General features: G+C 52.2%; 1 protein-coding gene across 17 annotated transcripts in view; it reads left to right on the top strand.

Moving 5' to 3' along the window:
- The window catches only part of BMAL1 (basic helix-loop-helix ARNT like 1), a 102,784-nt gene that overhangs the window by 69,669 nt on the left and 15,318 nt on the right, over window positions 1-17,797 (top strand). For 7 of the 17 annotated variants that reach the window (XM_072794000.1, XM_072793998.1, XM_072793999.1 and 4 more), the window contains 10 exons: window positions 615-747; window positions 1,418-1,570; window positions 2,136-2,156; window positions 3,873-3,911; window positions 4,227-4,268; window positions 5,618-5,775; window positions 7,400-7,479; window positions 11,919-12,011; window positions 13,420-13,537; window positions 15,262-15,411. In XM_072794000.1, the coding sequence (XP_072650101.1) occupies window positions 1,431-1,570; window positions 2,136-2,156; window positions 3,873-3,911; window positions 4,227-4,268; window positions 5,618-5,775; window positions 7,400-7,479; window positions 11,919-12,011; window positions 13,420-13,537; window positions 15,262-15,411 (841 nt within the window). In that variant the 5' untranslated portion in view covers window positions 615-747; window positions 1,418-1,430. Of the gene's footprint in view, window positions 1-614; window positions 748-1,417; window positions 1,571-2,135; window positions 2,157-2,374; window positions 2,446-3,872; window positions 3,912-4,226; window positions 4,269-5,617; window positions 5,776-7,399; window positions 7,480-11,918; window positions 12,012-13,419; window positions 13,538-15,261; window positions 15,412-17,797 lie in introns of those variants that run through there. The other 10 variants (XM_072794002.1, XM_072794009.1, XM_072794007.1 and 7 more) reach the window with 3 other exon arrangements.

Here is a 17,797-nt window from a genome sequence, read left to right as displayed (position 1 = left end):
AAAAGAGAGGGTATGACGTGCTTGGTGGCAGATGGGGGAATCCACGGAGCAGGGGAGCCAAGGAGCAGCGGGCAGCACTGGCATTGGAGGTGCGCGAGGCGGTGGATGGGAAAGGAGAGCAGCCGGTTCACCGTGTGCTTCTCTGCCACCAGGTTCCGGTGCCCAGGTGAACATGAGTTAGGAGGCCCATCCATACTGAAGAAAACGTGGTAGGAAAACAGGACATGAGTGGGCAGAAAGGAAACCAGACACATGTCTATAAACATAGGGACACCATCCGTAATCATTTAAAAATGCAAGTAAAAACCAATGGGGTTTTGTTTTTTCCTTCAGATTGACAGGAGCTCTTGCTGGGGATAGAAATTATTGGAGCTTTTCAGCAGCACAGTGTTCCAGAATGTACCAAGACATATTATGTGTGTTCCCTTTTGTCCTGCTTTTAGACATTTAGACGGAGAGATAATAGCTCAAGTGCCTGGAGTTAGAACACAAAGATGCTCCCTCTGGCTGTGGTTGTGAAAGTGAAAAGTTGGCGCACACCTAACCTGGTGCACTCATCTGTGGGTGGAACAGAAATCAGGCAAATGAGCTCACAGCCCCCTCTTGCTTTGCAGATGAAGAAACTTGAGCCCAGGGAGAGGGAGTGACCGCCCCAGTCACCTGGTGTGGAGCTGGGACCCCCGTGTGGGTGGGCAGCGCACGGGCCCTCCCTCTTCGACTTGGTTTGGAGTTGGAGTCCCTTGCAAGGTACTCATCAGCCTCTTTTTTGGGCCGACTTACCCCACGCTTATAAAATGTGGATTCTCAAAATGTTTTGCAAATTTGTCTGCACTGTCTTTGTGTCATCATGCAGGTTTTCCTTGCAGGGGATGCTGGGGGCAAAGGCTGGTCAGGGCAGTCAGGACAGACTTTGCCCGGCCCCGTGATAGACGGGGGACCATATCTTCCCCAGCTCCCAAGAGAGACTCATGGCCGGAGAAAGGATATTTTCTGCTTTCCAATGACTTTTACAAGAGTTGTAACAAAAATACAAAGATAACGAGTGAATTGTGTTTATTTTATTGATTGCAAGAAAATAAAATGAGAGCTGTCAGAGGATATCTGGTCCCCTCATGGGAGGAGCACTGGGCTCCAAGTCCATAGAGCCTTGGGTTCTGGAATCGTTCTTGCATGCCCTAGCACGGGCACCCAGGAGAAGCCACCCAGTTGCTCTGAACTTTGTGTCTTCATCAGAGCTATGAGCAGGTCAACCTCCGTTCTCTATGCTAACTCCTAAAGCACATCCTGTTCTCGCCAGTCTGCGGTGTCCCTACTCCTGCTGCTGGGTGGGAGCCGTGTTGGCGCAACAGCCCAGTACCCCGCTCTCCACCACGTTAGAAGGGCGCCTAGAAATCACCTCTGTGCCTCCTTGTGCCAGTTGCAGACCTCCAATGGCTGACCAGAGAATGGACATTTCTTCGACAATCAGTGACTTCATGTCCCCAGGCCCCACCGACCTCCTCTCCAGCCCCCTCGGCACCAGTGGCATGGATTGCAACCGGAAGCGGAAAGGCAGCTCCACCGACTACCAGTAAGGCCTTCTGGGCTCCTCTTCCTCTGCCTGAACTTGGTGTCTACTCCTGGCACGCTGAAGGGCTGGCTCCTGTTCCTCCTGGAAGAAGGGGTCCTCTTTGTGGAAAGGGCTGGAAATGAAAGCTACAAGTCTAGGCGGCCATACAGTGGGGTCTATTGTTGTTGTTGTTTTTATCTCCCCACTGGATTGCAAGCAGGATGGAGCCTCCAGCACTGCTGAGGCACCCACATCCCCCCTCCTGTCCCCAAATTGTCCCACATCAGGGGAAAAGGAAGAGCCCTAAAGCCAAGGTCTACCTTTTACCGTTTCCTTTGTCCTCCTTGGCTCCCTTGAGCCAGCTGGCTTAGCCCAGTGCAAATTTGTCCTGGGTGTAACCTCGTGGTTTCAAAGAGAACTTTGCCTGAAGGCCTCTCTGAGGAAGACCTCGGTTGCTTAATTGTTTGTGGCAGGTGTGAGTGCAGGTCCTCTCCCAAAGCACCGTAGGAGCATTGACACCACCCTGAAACATTACTCCAATTACTATGTACCTGTTATATTAAATAGTATTTTTGTTTCTTTTTAGACTTGATGACTTTTCTTTTGAGTAAGTAAATTTTCCCACTTACAGTCCACTCTTGTATATCTGTACACACACCCAGGGGATAGGGCGATGCGGAGAACCTTCTAAGGCACGTTTTGTTTTATTGAGGCAACTGCGTGCAATCTTATCCCGACGTCCACTGGAGAGGTTTTCTTTTGTTTAATGAGGGAAAAATCTCCAAGGAGGTGTCTCCCCCACAGCAGATGTCCTTTCTGCTGAAGTTCACAGGTCGAATTTGGGGAGCACAGTGACCGAAGGTCAGATGCCCACTAGGAGATGCTATGATTAATGTGTAAGTGACCCCAGATGATTGAGCAGGCGACTCCCAGGGGATGGAGAGTGGGTGTGAGGCCTGAGAGGGTTCTTCTGGACCAGTCCATCCCCCACAGGGAGGCCAGGAGTTTTTCCACAGACCTCTTGTCTTGAGCAAGTTCTCGTGGAGTCACCGGTGCCTTCTAAGACCTCTGCGATCTAAACCTGTGGTCCCCTGTTGTGTCCCCACCCAAGACCTCCAGGTTTCCCTCATGGACCCCTTGCAAATCTTCTGTGATTTGTGGAGACCATATTAAGCACCCCTAGCCCCCTTCCCGGTCATCTTAATGTGCTGAATGTATCTGATCTGTCAGGCGGAGCTCTCTTCACCTGAGATGATGATCCAGGCCTTGGTGAGCAGATACGAGCCAAGACAGAAGGGGAGGGAGAGCTTTCATTTTCCCCTGTGGCCTGAATGGTTTCTCTGCTGTGCTTTAGGACTAGCTGGAGAAGTTCTCTGCCTGTGAGGCAGCCAAGGGCTCCTGGTTGGGAACCACTGTCCCAGAATGCCCATGATGTGATTTAGTGCTCCTGAGAAAAGTGGCTTTTGCCCTTGAGGCTCCATTGCTTGAAGGGCCATGTCCCTCTGTTCTTCCCAGACAAAAAAGAAGGAAAGGCTCAGGTGCCAGTCAGGGCCCTCCTGCTGATAAGCTTAGGGGCTGGAGAAGGGTGTGGGCTGACCCCAGGGAGATTTGGAACCCCCTTCTTGGAGGATTCTAGTCTGTTTTCTGTTGAACCATAAAGTGCCATGAAACTGGGACCTCTGGAGTCTATAAAAGGGAGGTAGATCCCTGCCGTGACCCCAGGACGCTCTGTGGCCTGACAGGGTTCCATGCCCCTTGGCCCCACTCATGCCCTGGATCCCAGCTCCTTAGGCCGAGGAGGTTCCCACCTGGCTGAGAACCAGAACACTGGGTATCAGTGCCTTTGAGAAGCTGCCTCAGGACTCCGCTCAGTGCTTCTCCGTGGGTACATTCGTCTCTCCCCCCCCCCCCCACCAAATATGCACAGGTATATTTGAGGCTTGGTATGTTCTGCAAATGAATAAACTCCATTTATCCAGAATGATGGGAACAATGAGGTATTCTGGTTATTTGGATACTCTGATTAAGAATGTCCATAAATGCTGTGTATTCCCGATCTTCAGAATATGGCCTAAAATATTACCATGCAAGCTCTGTGGATGACCATACGTAGCTTTTGTTTGGTCATCCAGAAACCCGGTCCTAGTTTCGTAGTAGGTGCAAGCTGTGTGTGTCTGACGATCCTGTGTCGATAATCAGTACTGTGGCCATTTGAACATTCTGACTATTTGGTTTCTGGATAAATGAGAGCCTTCCATGTTGTAAGAAGCTGCTTCGTATGTCTTGATTAACAAAAACTCACGTTCTCTCTTGTTTTTTTCAGAGAAAGCATGGACACAGACAAAGACGACCCTCACGGAAGGTACCATGAACCCAGTCGTGACCTTCATCCTGCTAGTGGTTTTCCTTGCATAATTACGTGTTCTGTTAGTTGGCGCAGATCTCACCCATGTCCTTGACTGGGGATAAGAGGGAGGCTGTGAGCCGGGGAGTTCAAGATGGTCACCCCTGGCCCCCGGCGTAGCTAACATCAGGAGCCCTTGTGTGTTGAGAGAGAGGACAGGGATTAAGCCGGGAAATGAATGAAGCTGGGAAGAAAAGAGAGCTTTGTAACTTGGCCATTAGTCTCCTAGGGATCGTGTTTTATCTTTTGCTTTTTTTTTTTCTTCCGTTCCAGGTTAGACTACACAGAGCACCAAGGAAGGATAAAAAATGCAAGGTAAGGGCGGGCCTGTCTCTAAACCGTCCTGGCTCTGGGTGTTGAGAGCACGGCTGAGGTGGCTCTGTGTCTGGTCCCTGCTGGTCTGAGCATCCTTTCGGGGATGGGCAAGGGGTTGAGGGCCTTCGCTTGAGGTGGCCGCCTGCCCCTTGTCCCCTCCACACTGGAGTGGCCTTCGCTCTTGGCTGTCTAAGCCCATTAAACCTGAAGGGGCCCTTGGAGTAGCAGGAAGTCCTTCAAGGCTGAAGCTTTTCCCCAGCTGTCTTCAGCAGGTTGCTGCTTCCTGACTCGAGGGCCCCCAGAGGAGACCTGGCTCAGTGACTCGTGCTTGGGCTGGGCCTCCCCTCTCAAAGTGGCCCTCCCTGCACTGTGAGGCCGGACATGGGGCTCCTTTGAGTAGATTCTTTGACTCGGTCCTTCCTGCCTCCAGCCACATGTGCTGCCCCCATCCACGTGGGTCTTCCGCGCTCCTGCCATTAGCTCCAGGGCCCTCTGAGGCTGTCATGCCATAGAATTTGACTGACCTGAGACTCCTGGCTTCCCCCTCCTGCACAGCCTAGCCTTGGTGGGGGGTCCTGCTTGGTGGCTCTGTTGCTATGGCAGCAAACTGCGTTTCCAAGGGTGATGCACCTCCATAGGGACAATCACAGTGGCAGGTACAAAGTAGTCGGGGAGAGTGCGTACCTGTGGAAGCACCCTCCTGCCTTGCTGCGTGGCCACGCCGGGGAGGGAAGAGTAGAACATTCTTCAGAGGAAGCTCATTTTTCAGAGGAAGCTCTCGGGGACAGATGCAGCGTCTGCTATATCTTGGTGGGGTCGCGGTTGGTCCAAAGATGGCGGCATTGGTTACCTAGTGACTCAGTCAGGGAGTCTCTGACAGGTGCACCGCGGGCTCCTCACAACCTCAGAGACCACTTCGGGATCACAGGATCCCCCCAGTGGCCATTCCAGAAGCTTCACTCTTTGCAGACCCCACCTCCCTTCTCTTTCCTTTCATGCTTACCTTAAAATGCAACCTTACAGAGGCTGAGAGGAAAAGAAATGAGAAATCAGCCATCCAGTTTGCTCTGAGCAGACAGTTTTGGTTGTTTTTTTTGTTTTTGTTTTTGTTTTGTCCTATTTCTCCTTCATGCTAAGTATGAGGGAGGCCTACAAAACCCCAGTAGTGACCCCTGGCAGGGAGGCCACTATTTTGGTGACTAGTCAAAAAGTCTAGTTCAAAACCTGGTGCACGTTGTAAAGGTGGCCTGTCAGGGGAAATGTCAAAACCAGTTACGGCTTATTTTTGTCGTCGTTTCCCTGAGGCTCGGCCTCATTTTATAGAAATCGTTTTTCCCCTTGTTGTGCAGGGAAGCTCACAGTCAGATTGAGAAGAGGCGTCGGGATAAAATGAACAGTTTCATTGATGAGTTGGCTTCCCTGGTGCCCACGTGCAACGCCATGTCCAGGAAGTTAGATAAGCTTACCGTGCTGAGGATGGCCGTTCAGCACATGAAGACGTTACGAGGTGAGACCTCGGGCTTCATCTTCTTTGTGACCTTGTCCGCACATGTTGCCTCCCTCGCCTCAGTTGTGCCTGAGTCCCCAGTACAGTGTGTGTCAGTTGACAAATGTGCAGCCTTGAGCAACAGGCCTGGTGCCACGTGGGGTGATCACTGAGCTTACATGGGGTCCGGTTGGGGTTTTGCAGCCGTTCCTCCTGCCCAGGGGGTAGAGGCTGTGATGCATGCTCGTGTCTGCACGTGCCTGTGATCCTCGGGTGCCGTGTGTAGCCGAGGGGGCCACACATCTTGCATGTAGGGTGGCCTGGGTGCCGGCTGTCAGAAGGACGGGTGCACCTAGGGATGCCGGTGGGGGGGTCCCTTCCTGTCTTTCAGAGGAAAATTCACCATGGCTCCTTTAAGGAGTGAGTCACCGGCTGATGGTTCTTGCTGCATTTTACTGTCAGGGATGAACACTGATGGTATTTTCATGTTCCTGGAACATTCCCAAACCAGATAGAGTCTTCACGAGGGAGGCAGCGTCTTCCTTCCTCTCCGAGCACGGGGCGGGCGAGCACGCGGGGCAGGAAGGTGGAAGTGGCGCTCCGGTGGGGCCTCGGACCCTCGGAGGGAACTGGAAAGTGGGTGCTCAGTCCGCTCAGACCTCTGACCCGCGTGCTACAAGGATTGTGTCTTCGTGTTTCCACAAAGCCACCAGAAGGGCACAGTCGCCGGTTTTGTCTGACTTGCGATCCCCATTCAGACCTGTCTGCGTCGTGTCCACTAGAATTTCCTCTTAGTGAAGGTGATAGAGATTAGGTTATTACAAGCTAACTTTTATTAAGTTGGAAGGAAACGAGTGACACATCTCGAGTCATAAAAAGCCGGGATGTGGCTCAGCCTGTGCCTGGTTAGTTGATGTGAAAGTCCCAGGCACATCTGTCACCCTCCTTCCCCGTGTTCTGTGAATCATGGACCTTTTCTGTTTTATTTCTTCACTGTTCTGTTTTTGCGGATTCCAGGTCATTTGCTGCTGGCATTTTTCTCTTACTGTTCTCCGATGCGATGCCAGACTGACGGCCTTTTAAGCATCTTGTCCCCTCTCAGCCCGAGGACCCAGAGCTGTAGTCACTTAAGTGATGCATTTCTCTGGGTTGCCAAGCTCATTTGCCTCGCCCGATGAAGAAGCACTCCCACCAAACGCCGTCTACAATGTATTTATTTACTCAGGGCCTGGCAGCCTGGATGATTTCCCAGGAAGGCTCAGCGTGACGATTTGAGGGACTGCTGGTCAACCCATTTAATGTCAATCTTGGGAGGAGGGAATCCTCCCAGGACCCTCTGCCGCTTGGCTTCCGGTGCTGCCTTCTCTCTTTGAAGCAGATTTTTCCTTCTGTCTATTACCTCTTGGCTCCCCTCCAGTGGCCAGAGCAAACTCGCTAGGTCCCCTGTGGGCAACAGTGTTGTTTTTTCAATGGCTTCTGTCCGAGGCCCGATCTAGCCCTGTCTCTGTTAAGGAAAAAGAAAGTAAGATTGAAGTTCCAGGTGGCAGGGGCCAGGCCGCATCTGGAAGGGTGGAGGCGGTGAAGTGGAATGAGACGTTACCTGAATAGAAAGTGGACCAACTCTTTCTCTTTTCTTCTCCCTAAGGTGCCACCAATCCATACACAGAAGCAAATTATAAGCCGACTTTCCTGTCAGATGATGAATTGAAACACCTCATTCTCAGGGTATGTCGCAATTACGAGCTTGTTTTGTACACACTTTTATGAATTTCTGGGTGAGGTACCAGCCTGTGGGAATTTGATGTCTAACCTTTGGACCTTCTGAGGCCCCTCGTCTTTTGGGTCTCCACCTCTGTCTGTCTGGACAGTCTTCACATTCTTTCCCTGAGGTCTTCCTCCTCCCCTTCCACGCTTGCTTAGACAAAAATGGAAGGCCCAGGCTACTGTGGTTTTTAAATAGAAGGATGCAGGATTTTGTCAAAAATAGGTAGTGAAGAATCCCATTCCCGCATGAAGGCTTTAGAAAAGGATGGACACCGATAATTGAGCATTTGTCGTCTTCTCACTTAACCGCTGGCGCAAAAACATCCACATCTACCCTTCCGCCAAAACCCCATCAAAGCAACAAAGCTTCCAAAGACTCCTCTTGCCAAGGAGGAAAAGAAATGGGGGACGCGAGGCTCTCCCCTCCTGGCCGTAGCGCTCACTTCATCTTGCTCCTCTCTGCGGAGAGGCCGTCGAGGTGGCGCCATGCAAACTTGGCTTCCGTGTGGGATTGGGTCTGCCTCTGGGTAGAGTGAGATCAACTTGGAAATCGAAGGGAAAGAAACAGGATTCAGAAACCTGTCCTCTTGTAAACTATAAAAAGAAAAACAGAAAAACCTAACTGAAGGGAACTATACCAGCCTCCTTCCCCCCACAGCCAGGGTGGACCTTGCTTGCTAAGCTCCTACAGTATCTGGGCACCTCTCTTGAGCAGACATTTGCCAGGCCTTGGGACACCAGGCCCACTCTGTTGTCACCCTGACTTTCAGCTCTGCCGGGCTTCCGGTCCTCTGTACGTCTGGCCTGTGTGCTCACTCCAGCATTCTCTACCCATCCCTGCCTCGCGTGTTATCTTAATTGGAAAGCTTTCAGCTGCAAGGAACAGATGACCTGATGAACAAATGGGGTTTTGTTTCCCAAATATAGCTGGTCCTGGGGTAGGCCATGAGGGGGTGGTGGCTCCGTGAGGGCGGCCAGAACCAGGCTCTTCCTGTCTTCGAGAACAGTCCTGCTGAGCTAGTGTACAGCTTGCTTCCTCAGTGTAGCCACGCCAGCCAGACACAAGGGGCAGCGCAGTGTCTAGCCCAGCTGTCCCTCTTCTCAAGAAAAGCTGTGCCTTCCTGAAAGCCCGATTGTAGATGTCAGCTTCTCCAGAAGATGTTACCTGATGACCCCTAGCTTCAGGGCAAGGATTTAGATTTTTCCCGCCATCATAGTAGAGGCAGGCGAGGGTCCCCCATCAGCATTTGCCACACACACTTTCCAGAGACACAGCCATTTGCTAGATTTTCCTCCAAAAGTGGCTCTCACCACCCAGTACAGAGCGTCAGCTGTGGTCTGGTTGGCCTGGGATGGAATGGGCCTGGTGCCTTCCTTGCCACAGAAGCCATCCTATTAGTGCCACGTTTTGGGCCACTGTGATACCATCCCTCCCATTCCTGTACATGGATTATTGTTAGGTCAGGTTTTGTCCATCCTGTATAGGTGCACTTGGGTTTTTTGAACTTCTGTTTCTACCAAAGTCTATTTATTGGGTGGCCCTATGTTCCAGGTGGTCATTAGTGATCCTTCGAAGCTGCTTGCGATAGGTAGATCCCACAGGCAGGCCTGGTGTGTCTTTCGTTTTTGAGACTTAGTTCTGTATGCACGGCCCTTGGAAAATCCAAGTCCACAATAAACACGTTGGGGGCGGGGGGAGGGGGTGTCCCAGCAAGTTTGGGATGGTCCTTGGGCCACCTCTGCCAGGGCACAGTTACTCTGACACAGCTCTGCACTGCCCTCTCCATCCTCCTTTCATAAGGCTGGCCCGGTCCTCAGGGAGGACCTGCTGCAGTTAAGCTACTAACTGTGTCGGCAGCAGCTCTGGAGAAACCACCAGGGCTGGCTTCATGGGCACGCACCCTACGCAGCCACACGGGGCCCAGCGCTTGTTTTAATGTCCTGCTCTTGCTGTCTGGAAGATCCTGACTTTTGAACCAGGGCCTCTGCATATCCATTCTGCACTGGGCCCCGCAATCCCGGGACAGGGCCTGATTGCCGTACTGCTGATTGGATGTCTTTAGGGAAAAAAAATGAATGTGTGTATATACACAAACGGGTTTGGTTTTGAACACCTATAAAGTGTACGAAGCCCGTGTTCTCTATAGGTTTCTCTCTGTATGTATCTTTATAGATCTACATGTAATATATAAAGAAGCTCCCTTTGCAACAGCAAATGCTTAATAACTTGCTCCTACTTTTCTGAATTTCCTGTCACATGCCCACACTTGCCAGGGTATGGACCAAGGATTTTCATGCCGTTTAAGCTAAATACTTCATCTCAGGCTTGCCTTTCCTGTGCTTCTGCATCCTGCAGCATCAGTGGTGCTGGGTCTCCCCCGATGAAACCTCTCTGCCCCCCGCCCCACCCCCGGCACCTGCCTGTGGCCATGAGGCACCATCTAATCCCTTGCCATTCCGGGAGTCCACTTCCCAGAACTTTTGTGCACAGACGGCGGGGGCCGCTCAGGTGGTGTTGGAGGGGTGGGCAGCGGGAACTGGACTTGTGCTTTTCCTCACCAGTGCAGGTCTGACTTCTCCACCAAGAGCTTTCAAATGGCTTTGGCAAGTGGCGTGTCAGGGCCAGCCTGGGTGCTCCACCTCCCGTGTTCTGAAAACTAGGCAGGCGCCCCCAGAGCTTCGGCCTGCCTCCCCCGCTAACCCCATCCTCCCTCGCCAGGGAGCCTGCCCTGTCTTCTGCGGCGCCGTGTGCCCACGGCACCCCACCCATCTCCACTTGTCAGGTGGCCCCTAGGCCCTGGCTCCTTCACCTGGTGGTGTTTATCTGCCCGGGGGAAACAGAGTCAGGATGTTTGGAGCCTTCCCTATAGGCTGACGGGAGCTCACTCTCTCGCCCTGGATGGGTTGCAACCCACTTTGTTCCCATCAGGGGTTCAGCATTCCCTCCAGGATGTCGCAGGCACCTCTTCCGAGTCACCTACCTTTTGTGCTGCTTCCCTGCACCAACGAAAGCCTCAAGACACTTCTCGTGTTAGATGTGAGACTGTCTGCAAGGTGGTGCGCAAGTTATTAATACCCTATTTTTTGACAGAACGAGGCTTCCAGCAGATGGTGCTTGGAAAGTCTCTTCCTCTCCACTGTCCTCCCCTGCCCTGTGCCAGCTTAGGGGGCCAGCTTAGGGAGGGAGCGGCCCCAGCTCCCTTCTGGCTGAGGGGCCTGGCGCCTTCTCAGCAGCAGTGGTTCCCCTCCTACTGCTTTCCTGTCTGCACAGGTGCCTGTGCCATTATTTTGCCTCTGGCACACGAATTCATTTCTTAGTTCTTTGAATTAAATTACATCCCCAGAGGCCCCTCTGTGGAAAAGGGAATTGGGTTTCTCTAGATTTTTCCAAAGAACAGACTGAGGACTGGTGAATAAAGCAAGATTAGAACTGTGTTTGCTGAGCCTGAAAGCAAGCACGTGACCGAGCGTGGAGCACCCTCCGCATCCCTGGGAGGCCCCGGCTGGAGCCGAGCGGTTGTCCGTCCTCAGAGCCCTGGGTGTAGGGTTCACGTGCACCTAGACCCCACGAGCTGCAGCTCTCAGACTCTGCAGCTTTGGTATTTATCTGCTTCAGTCTAACAAATAGCATCCTGTCTCCGTATCTGCCTTTCCTGGGACTTGAGATGTTTTACCTGCATTTAAAGTGAAGGAGAAGGAAAGAGAACGGAGGGGAAAGTTTTGCTTTGCTTTGCTTGCCTCACTTAGGATGTAGGCAGCCCAGCCCCGGATCCAGAAATGATCTTTGAGAGCAGTAGTTCTCCATCCTGTGTACATTAGAATCATTTGGGGTGGGGGTGAGAACGATACTCCTGACCCAGCCCCACCCCAGGCCATCAGCGCGAAAACAGCAGCAGCACAAACACACAACGCGCCGCTCCAGCTGTTGAGAACCATCGGAGAGAGCGCTCCGTAAATGGCAGTGTTCAGGCTGAGGGCCAGGGTGGCCGGGATATCGGGAGGGGGTTTTGATGTAAGGGCTCCTTTCGATCTCAGATTCTATGATTCTACATAGTTACAAGTAACAAAATAAAACAGGACATTTCCAGACCTTGATATACTCCAAGGAAAATTCTTAAAATGAATTCAGTGTTGTAACTGAAATTGCTTCCGTTGGACCGTCCCCCGTATGACGACGACGACGATGATGATCCGAATGTCCATACCTGCCTTTGAGAGAATCTTCTTCTTCTCATGAGGCGTTCCTTTTGAGCGTCCTGGGCTCAGGATGCTTGTGAAACTCGATGAGTACAGTTCTGTGCTTTGGATACTTAGCAGACAAATCCTTAGTTGCTATCAGAGTGATTACAAACCGTGTTTCCTAAAGTGCGGTAAATTGATTATCCATTTCTCCTGATTAGGCAGCAGATGGATTTTTGTTTGTCGTAGGATGTGACCGAGGGAAGATACTCTTCGTCTCAGAGTCTGTCTTCAAGATCCTCAACTACAGCCAGGTATTATTGCTTATGCTTCTGTTGGTGGTGGGCAGCCTCACGGCTGCCAGAAAGGTCACCCCACTTTTTAGAATAATTATAATATACAAGCCACACATAAAAGGCTTATATTATAACTCCCCCCCCCACACACACACACATACCCAATGCTTCTTCCAGAAAATTTGTAATTTCTTAACAGAGAAGTAAATTTAAACCTAGAAAAAAAAAATTTTTTTTTAAGTTTTATGTATTTTTTTTAGAGAGAGAGAATGCATGGCAGGAAGGGGCAGAAGGAAAGAGAATCTTAAGCAGCCTGCAATCAGTGCTGAGCCCGATATGGGGCTCAGTCTCATGACCCTGGGATCATGACCTGAGCCAAAATCAAAAGTCGGACACTTAACCGACTGAGCCACCGGGGTGCCCCTAGAAAAAATCTTTTTAGTATGTGTTCTATGCTTCCCTCACTGGAAGGTTTGACTGTGATCTCATCAGCAGCTTTATACTTTCTTATTGCTGCACAGTGAATATCCCGCAGCTAGAGAGAGCGGGGGAGGCACGAGGCAAGGGGCTACCTGACCAGGAAAGGCAGATGATAACCAGAGAATGAAACAATGGGGATCCACCCATACTGTGTTTGCGATGATGTATCCCTTTTTCGTTCTATTGAATCTCGGCTCCTTCTAAAAATAAAAAAAAAAAAAAAGAGTGTAATAATACCTTTTATGATTGTTCATAGGATGCAGTAAGATAAGCATGCCCAGAAGCTTCTAGAGCAAAGTTTTTTAAGCAGGGACACTCTGTCCCTAGCATTCTTATTCACGTATCCACCCATGCATCCACTTATTCACTCATTCCTTCACCTGCTGGTGTTTGCATGGGAAGCTGGTAAGGCAGCAGAATTGAAGAATCAAAAGGATATTTGTGTGAACTAGAATGAATGTAAGTTGAATGTATCCAGAGTGTCTTGCTCTTCTTGGTCTTGGGGCAAAGTTATGAAGGCAGTTCTTATTTTCCCTGCTGCCACACGAGGCCGTGGAGGCACACGGTGTGACACAACACCACGAGGGCTCAGTGGGGCTAGAGTCCCCGCCCACACCCTGTGCTCCTAGCAGGGCACTTGTGGCATCCGGAATAAATAACAGGGAACACGTACAGCTGAAAGACTCCTGCCTTCGAGGAGTGTGAACTATTTATAGAAGTATAAATATACGCCCTTCCCCCTCCTGTGTCACGGACACCAAAGTCCCGATGCCTCGCTCCCTGTCCTGTGTGTCCCTAGGCACAGCGATTGGACAGGTTACGTGTTCACACTGGACATATTTGAAATTCCCATGCCTAGAAATACAAACTAAAACGCAGAGCGCCTGTTGGCGAAGTTGTATTCCACGTGCTGTTGACGTGTGGTTTCCACGCTTCCTCCCCACAGAACGATCTGATCGGTCAGAGTCTGTTTGACTACCTGCACCCTAAAGATATCGCCAAAGTGAAGGAGCAGCTCTCCTCCTCGGACACGGCGCCCCGGGAGCGGCTCATAGATGCAAAAAGTGAGTCCAGGAGCAGGCCGCGGCTGCTTCCTCGGGGCCCGCCCGCACGGCTGAGCGAGGACCGCAGCGTGTGCCGATGCGCTCAGCCCCCGGCCTCCCTCCTCTCTGCCCCTTACCTGGGTCACACGTGCTCTCCCGGGCTCAATGCGGTTATCCACCTACCTTCGTATTTGTTTTGCTTTACGTAATGTCCAAATCCACAGGGAGGAAAAACAGCTATTTTGATTCTTTCTGGGTTTTAGACTCGCCCCCCCTCCCCCAGAATCTATAAATTCCCAGTTGTGTGCCCCTGAGTTTAAAGGGCTCACACCAGTTTGATTTGTGCCCCCTGAAAAAATTCCCTCTATTTACTCGAGTTACACTCATGCAGCCTCCTAAGATAAAAGTAAGAAAACTTGAAATATAAATTGGAAGTTTCTTTGGCCAAAGTGGTTCCTCATTAGTTGGGGCCCCCTCCTGGCTTCACGTTCCCCCCCCACCGCTTCTCTCACCCGTGTCCCCCCTCCCCGTCCCTCCTGCGTGAGGCCCTGTAGGTCTTCCCCCATCAGGCTCTCCCATCCGGGGAGCCTGTGTGCTCCGGCAGTTAGGAGCGTGGAGCCTGGAGTCTGGTTGCCAGGCTCACTTCCTGGCTCTACCGTTTGTCAGCTGTGACCTTGAGCAAGTTACTTAACCTCTCTGTGCCTCCGTTTCCTTATCTACAAAATAGTACCGGTTTCGTGGGGTGGTTGCGAGGATTAACTATATCACTATACATAAAGCACATGGGGCAGCTCCTGGCACACAGTGGGCACGGGGTCAGTGCCGCGAGCTCACCGGCCAGTGTGGTCATGGCCCAAGTTTCCTGCTTGCACGCTCCCCCATGTCAGTCCCCAGAGGGAAACGTCCCCAGAGAGACCTCCTTTAAACCATCCTTTTCATTAAGGCACTCCTCTTCCGAAAACTTCAACGTAGCCCCTGGTCCCTGTTGCCTTTTCTAGTCTGGCCCTGGCAATTTTTGGTAGTGACACGAAGAGAAAAAGGAGGTGATGTTTGGTCCTTGCCTTTAAGGCTTGTGCCATACAGTCGAGGAGACCTGGGGCCAGCACCCCACGTGATAGGTACCTCCATAGAAATAGTGCCAAGCAGAGAGAACAGAGGACTCGTTTTCATGTGGACCCGAGGACAGGCATCCCCGAGGAGGTGACGGCTGGGGTGGGTCTGAAAGGAGGAGTCGCGGTGGGTGCACCAGGTGATAAAGAGAAGAACAGAGCGGCGGGGGGGTGGGGGTGGGGGGAGGATCTCAGGATGGAGACGCATCCCCACTGTGTGCTAGGGTGAAAAGGAGCGGGGAGGGGGCCGTGTGCATTCCAGGGAGGCTCAGCCGGGAGGCCCTGTGGGAGGTAGGTTGGAGGGGTGACGTCCAGGAGCAGCCCCGGCGGTGGCCCCCTCTCTGGCTTCTCCCACGGTGGGCGCTCGTTATCCCCGGACAGTCTGCAGACCAGTAGCCAGTGTTCGCAGCAGGATCGCAGTCCCGCTCCTACCGGTAGCTGCTTTCTAGGAGATCTGGAAACCTTTCCAGATTGACAGCCCGCTCACCCGCGTTGCGTCTTTCAGGCGTCAGTGAGGAGGAATGGTCGGTATGAGGCAGTGAGGCAGGAAAGAGGAGGCTTTCTTCAAGGTCACTCTCCCCCTCCTGACAGACAATACTACTCTCAGTTTATCACATTTTGTGTATTGATTTGCAGCTGGACTTCCAGTTAAAACAGATATAACCCCTGGGCCATCTCGATTATGTTCTGGAGCACGACGTTCTTTCTTCTGTAGGATGAAGTGTAACAGGCCTTCAGTAAAGGTGGAAGACAAGGACTTCCCCTCTACCTGTTCAAAGAAAAAAGGTAACCATTTCACTTCTTCACGATCTTCCTGTAGGGCCACCGGGGCGGCCCGGGTCGCGAGCTCGCGGTCGTGGGGTCGAGCCGCGCATGGGGCTCTGCGCCCAGGGTGGAGTCTGCTTCAGATCCCCTCTCCCTCCCACGCCGTCTCTTCTCTCTTGCTGTCAAGAAAATAAATAAAATCTTTTAAAATAAAATAAGAAAATCCTGATACAGGCGAGGCTGGCTCGGTGCACGGGAGCGCTCAGCACGGTGTTGGCTCAGTGGTCCCCTGCAGGTCCCGGGGGCCGTTGTCCCCTACAGGGTAGGGCCGTTGGGGAGCAGGGGCGATTGGAAAGCCCCGACGGTTGTCACAGTGACAGAGACTCGTGGGAAAGCTTCCTCCGTTTAAATTTTGTTTCCATGTGGTTGAGAAGGAACAGCCTGAGCCACGATGCCCGCCGCCTCCGAGCATCCCGCTGCCCGCCGAAATTACTCTTGCCGCATCCACCAATGACTTCCATGTTGCCGAACACAACGGACACTTCATTTTTCTTCCATCTTAAAGTATTTTTTTCCCCTAGGATTCCATGAAACCTCCTACTTCTCGTCTCCCCCATCCTCTGCCACTCTAGGCCTCCTCCCCACCTCCTTTTGCTGGCTCCTCGTCTGTCCTGCGCCACCTTTCTATCTACACGTGATCCGTAGGCCATGTCTTCTCCCTTGGTTTGCGGTGCCACTTCCATGCCGGTGGCTTCCAAGTTTCTATTTCTGGCCCAGGTTTTTCTTTTGAGCTGCAGATCCGTAAGTCGGCTTCTTAAATCTATCTGCTCAGCCCTCTCAAGGGCACCTCAAACCTGATCTGTGCGGAAGTGACCACCGAGCTCCTCCCTGATGTAAATGGCACCACAGCACCTGGCTGCACATCCTGGGAGCTGGAGAGGCGCCCTCAGCCCGCTTCACTCCCTCTTCCAGTCCGGTCAGGTGCAAAGTCCTGCCACCATGAACCCCCTACAGAAGTTATCCGACTGCGCTTATCCACCTACCTCCCCGTTGACCGCATCCCTCAGACCCGGGCTACCCGCCGCTCTCACCGCGGCCGGTGGAGTAGGCTCCTCACACTTGCCTTCTCTCCACACAGCAGCCAGAATGATCTTTTTAAAGCAAACCTGTCTTTGGTTCCCTACTTAAAACCCTGTAGTGTTTCCCATTGCTCTTGGAGAAAAGTCAGGAGTCCTTAACGCGACCGCGACCGCCCCCACTCCACGTGTTCAGCTGTGGCGACTTCCTTTCGATGCCTCCTCCCCCTTTCTGCCACGGTCTCCGACTGGAATGCCTGCCCCCCACGCCTGTCCGTCGGCTCCCTTCAGCCAGCTGGCTGGCCTTGTCCTTTAGAGCCGGGCGTCGGGGTCAGGCCACCCCGGGCCCTCCTGTAGCCCCTGCAGGTGCCCTTGCTAGCACTTTCTTGCAGTTGCACTGTCACTCATTCATACGCTTGTTTGAGTCTGTGTGCTCCGTGCGGCACGTCTGATTGGTCTTCCGGTGACTACCCCGGACCTGATGCTCGGTGAGCGCCCCATAAGGATGTGCTCGTTGTTGAACTCCACAGCTGTTCTGCACGGAATGTGTCCAAGTGAAATCCTTCTCCCTCTTCTCTAAGGCAGACTCCATGTCCTCTCTTCTCCGAGTCCCTGAGCAGTAGCAAACATTCAATCCAAGAAAGGTGGAGTCCCCTTCGTTTTCTTTCTTTCATGCCAAATGTTTTGATATTCCCGCCAGACCCCACGAGTTCTCAGGAACCTCCCGGCCTCCTCGTCCTCACTGCGGGGCCAGAGCACATCCTCACCACCTCTTGCTGTGTGCTTGTCTTACTCTGTGTGCTCCTTGCTCTTCCGGTTTACCTATCGCTCTGCTCCTAGGGTATCCAAACCACAATTTCCTTTGCTGTTTCTCCACTTAAATACCTTCAGAAGCTCTCCATTTCTTGTGTGATAAACACGTATTTGTTAGCAAACAGTCTAAGACCCCAATAATCTGCCCCCAACTCACCGTTCCAGCTCCACCTCCAGCCCTTCCCTTTCCACTTCAGCCACACGGAGCTCTCTATTGTTTCTTGTACGGGGACGGGACGTGCCTCTGTGCTTTGTACCTTCTCAACCTTCGTATATCCTAGTCCCTTAGCCAGTGCTCATCCTTCTTGATCACCTCCTACGTGGTTTTCCTGGGCGGCTCTCCTCTCCCCAGGTAGATTGAGTGACTCCTTCCTTGGTATATGCGACGCCCTTGGCATAACCGGTCCTGCTCCACACGTAGGCCCCAGGATGATAGCTGTCTGCTTCTAAATCTTCCTCTCTTGCCAGTTCTCCCTTCCAGAGAGTAGAGCTTTGTTCACTTTTTGACTCCCTTCCCA

This window comes from Canis lupus, chromosome 23 (assembly GCF_048164855.1).
Source record: "Canis lupus baileyi chromosome 23, mCanLup2.hap1, whole genome shotgun sequence".
Lineage (NCBI taxonomy): Eukaryota > Metazoa > Chordata > Mammalia > Carnivora > Canidae > Canis > Canis lupus.
Note: the sequence above shows the minus strand (reverse complement) of the source record. Positions and strands in the feature narration are given on the sequence as shown.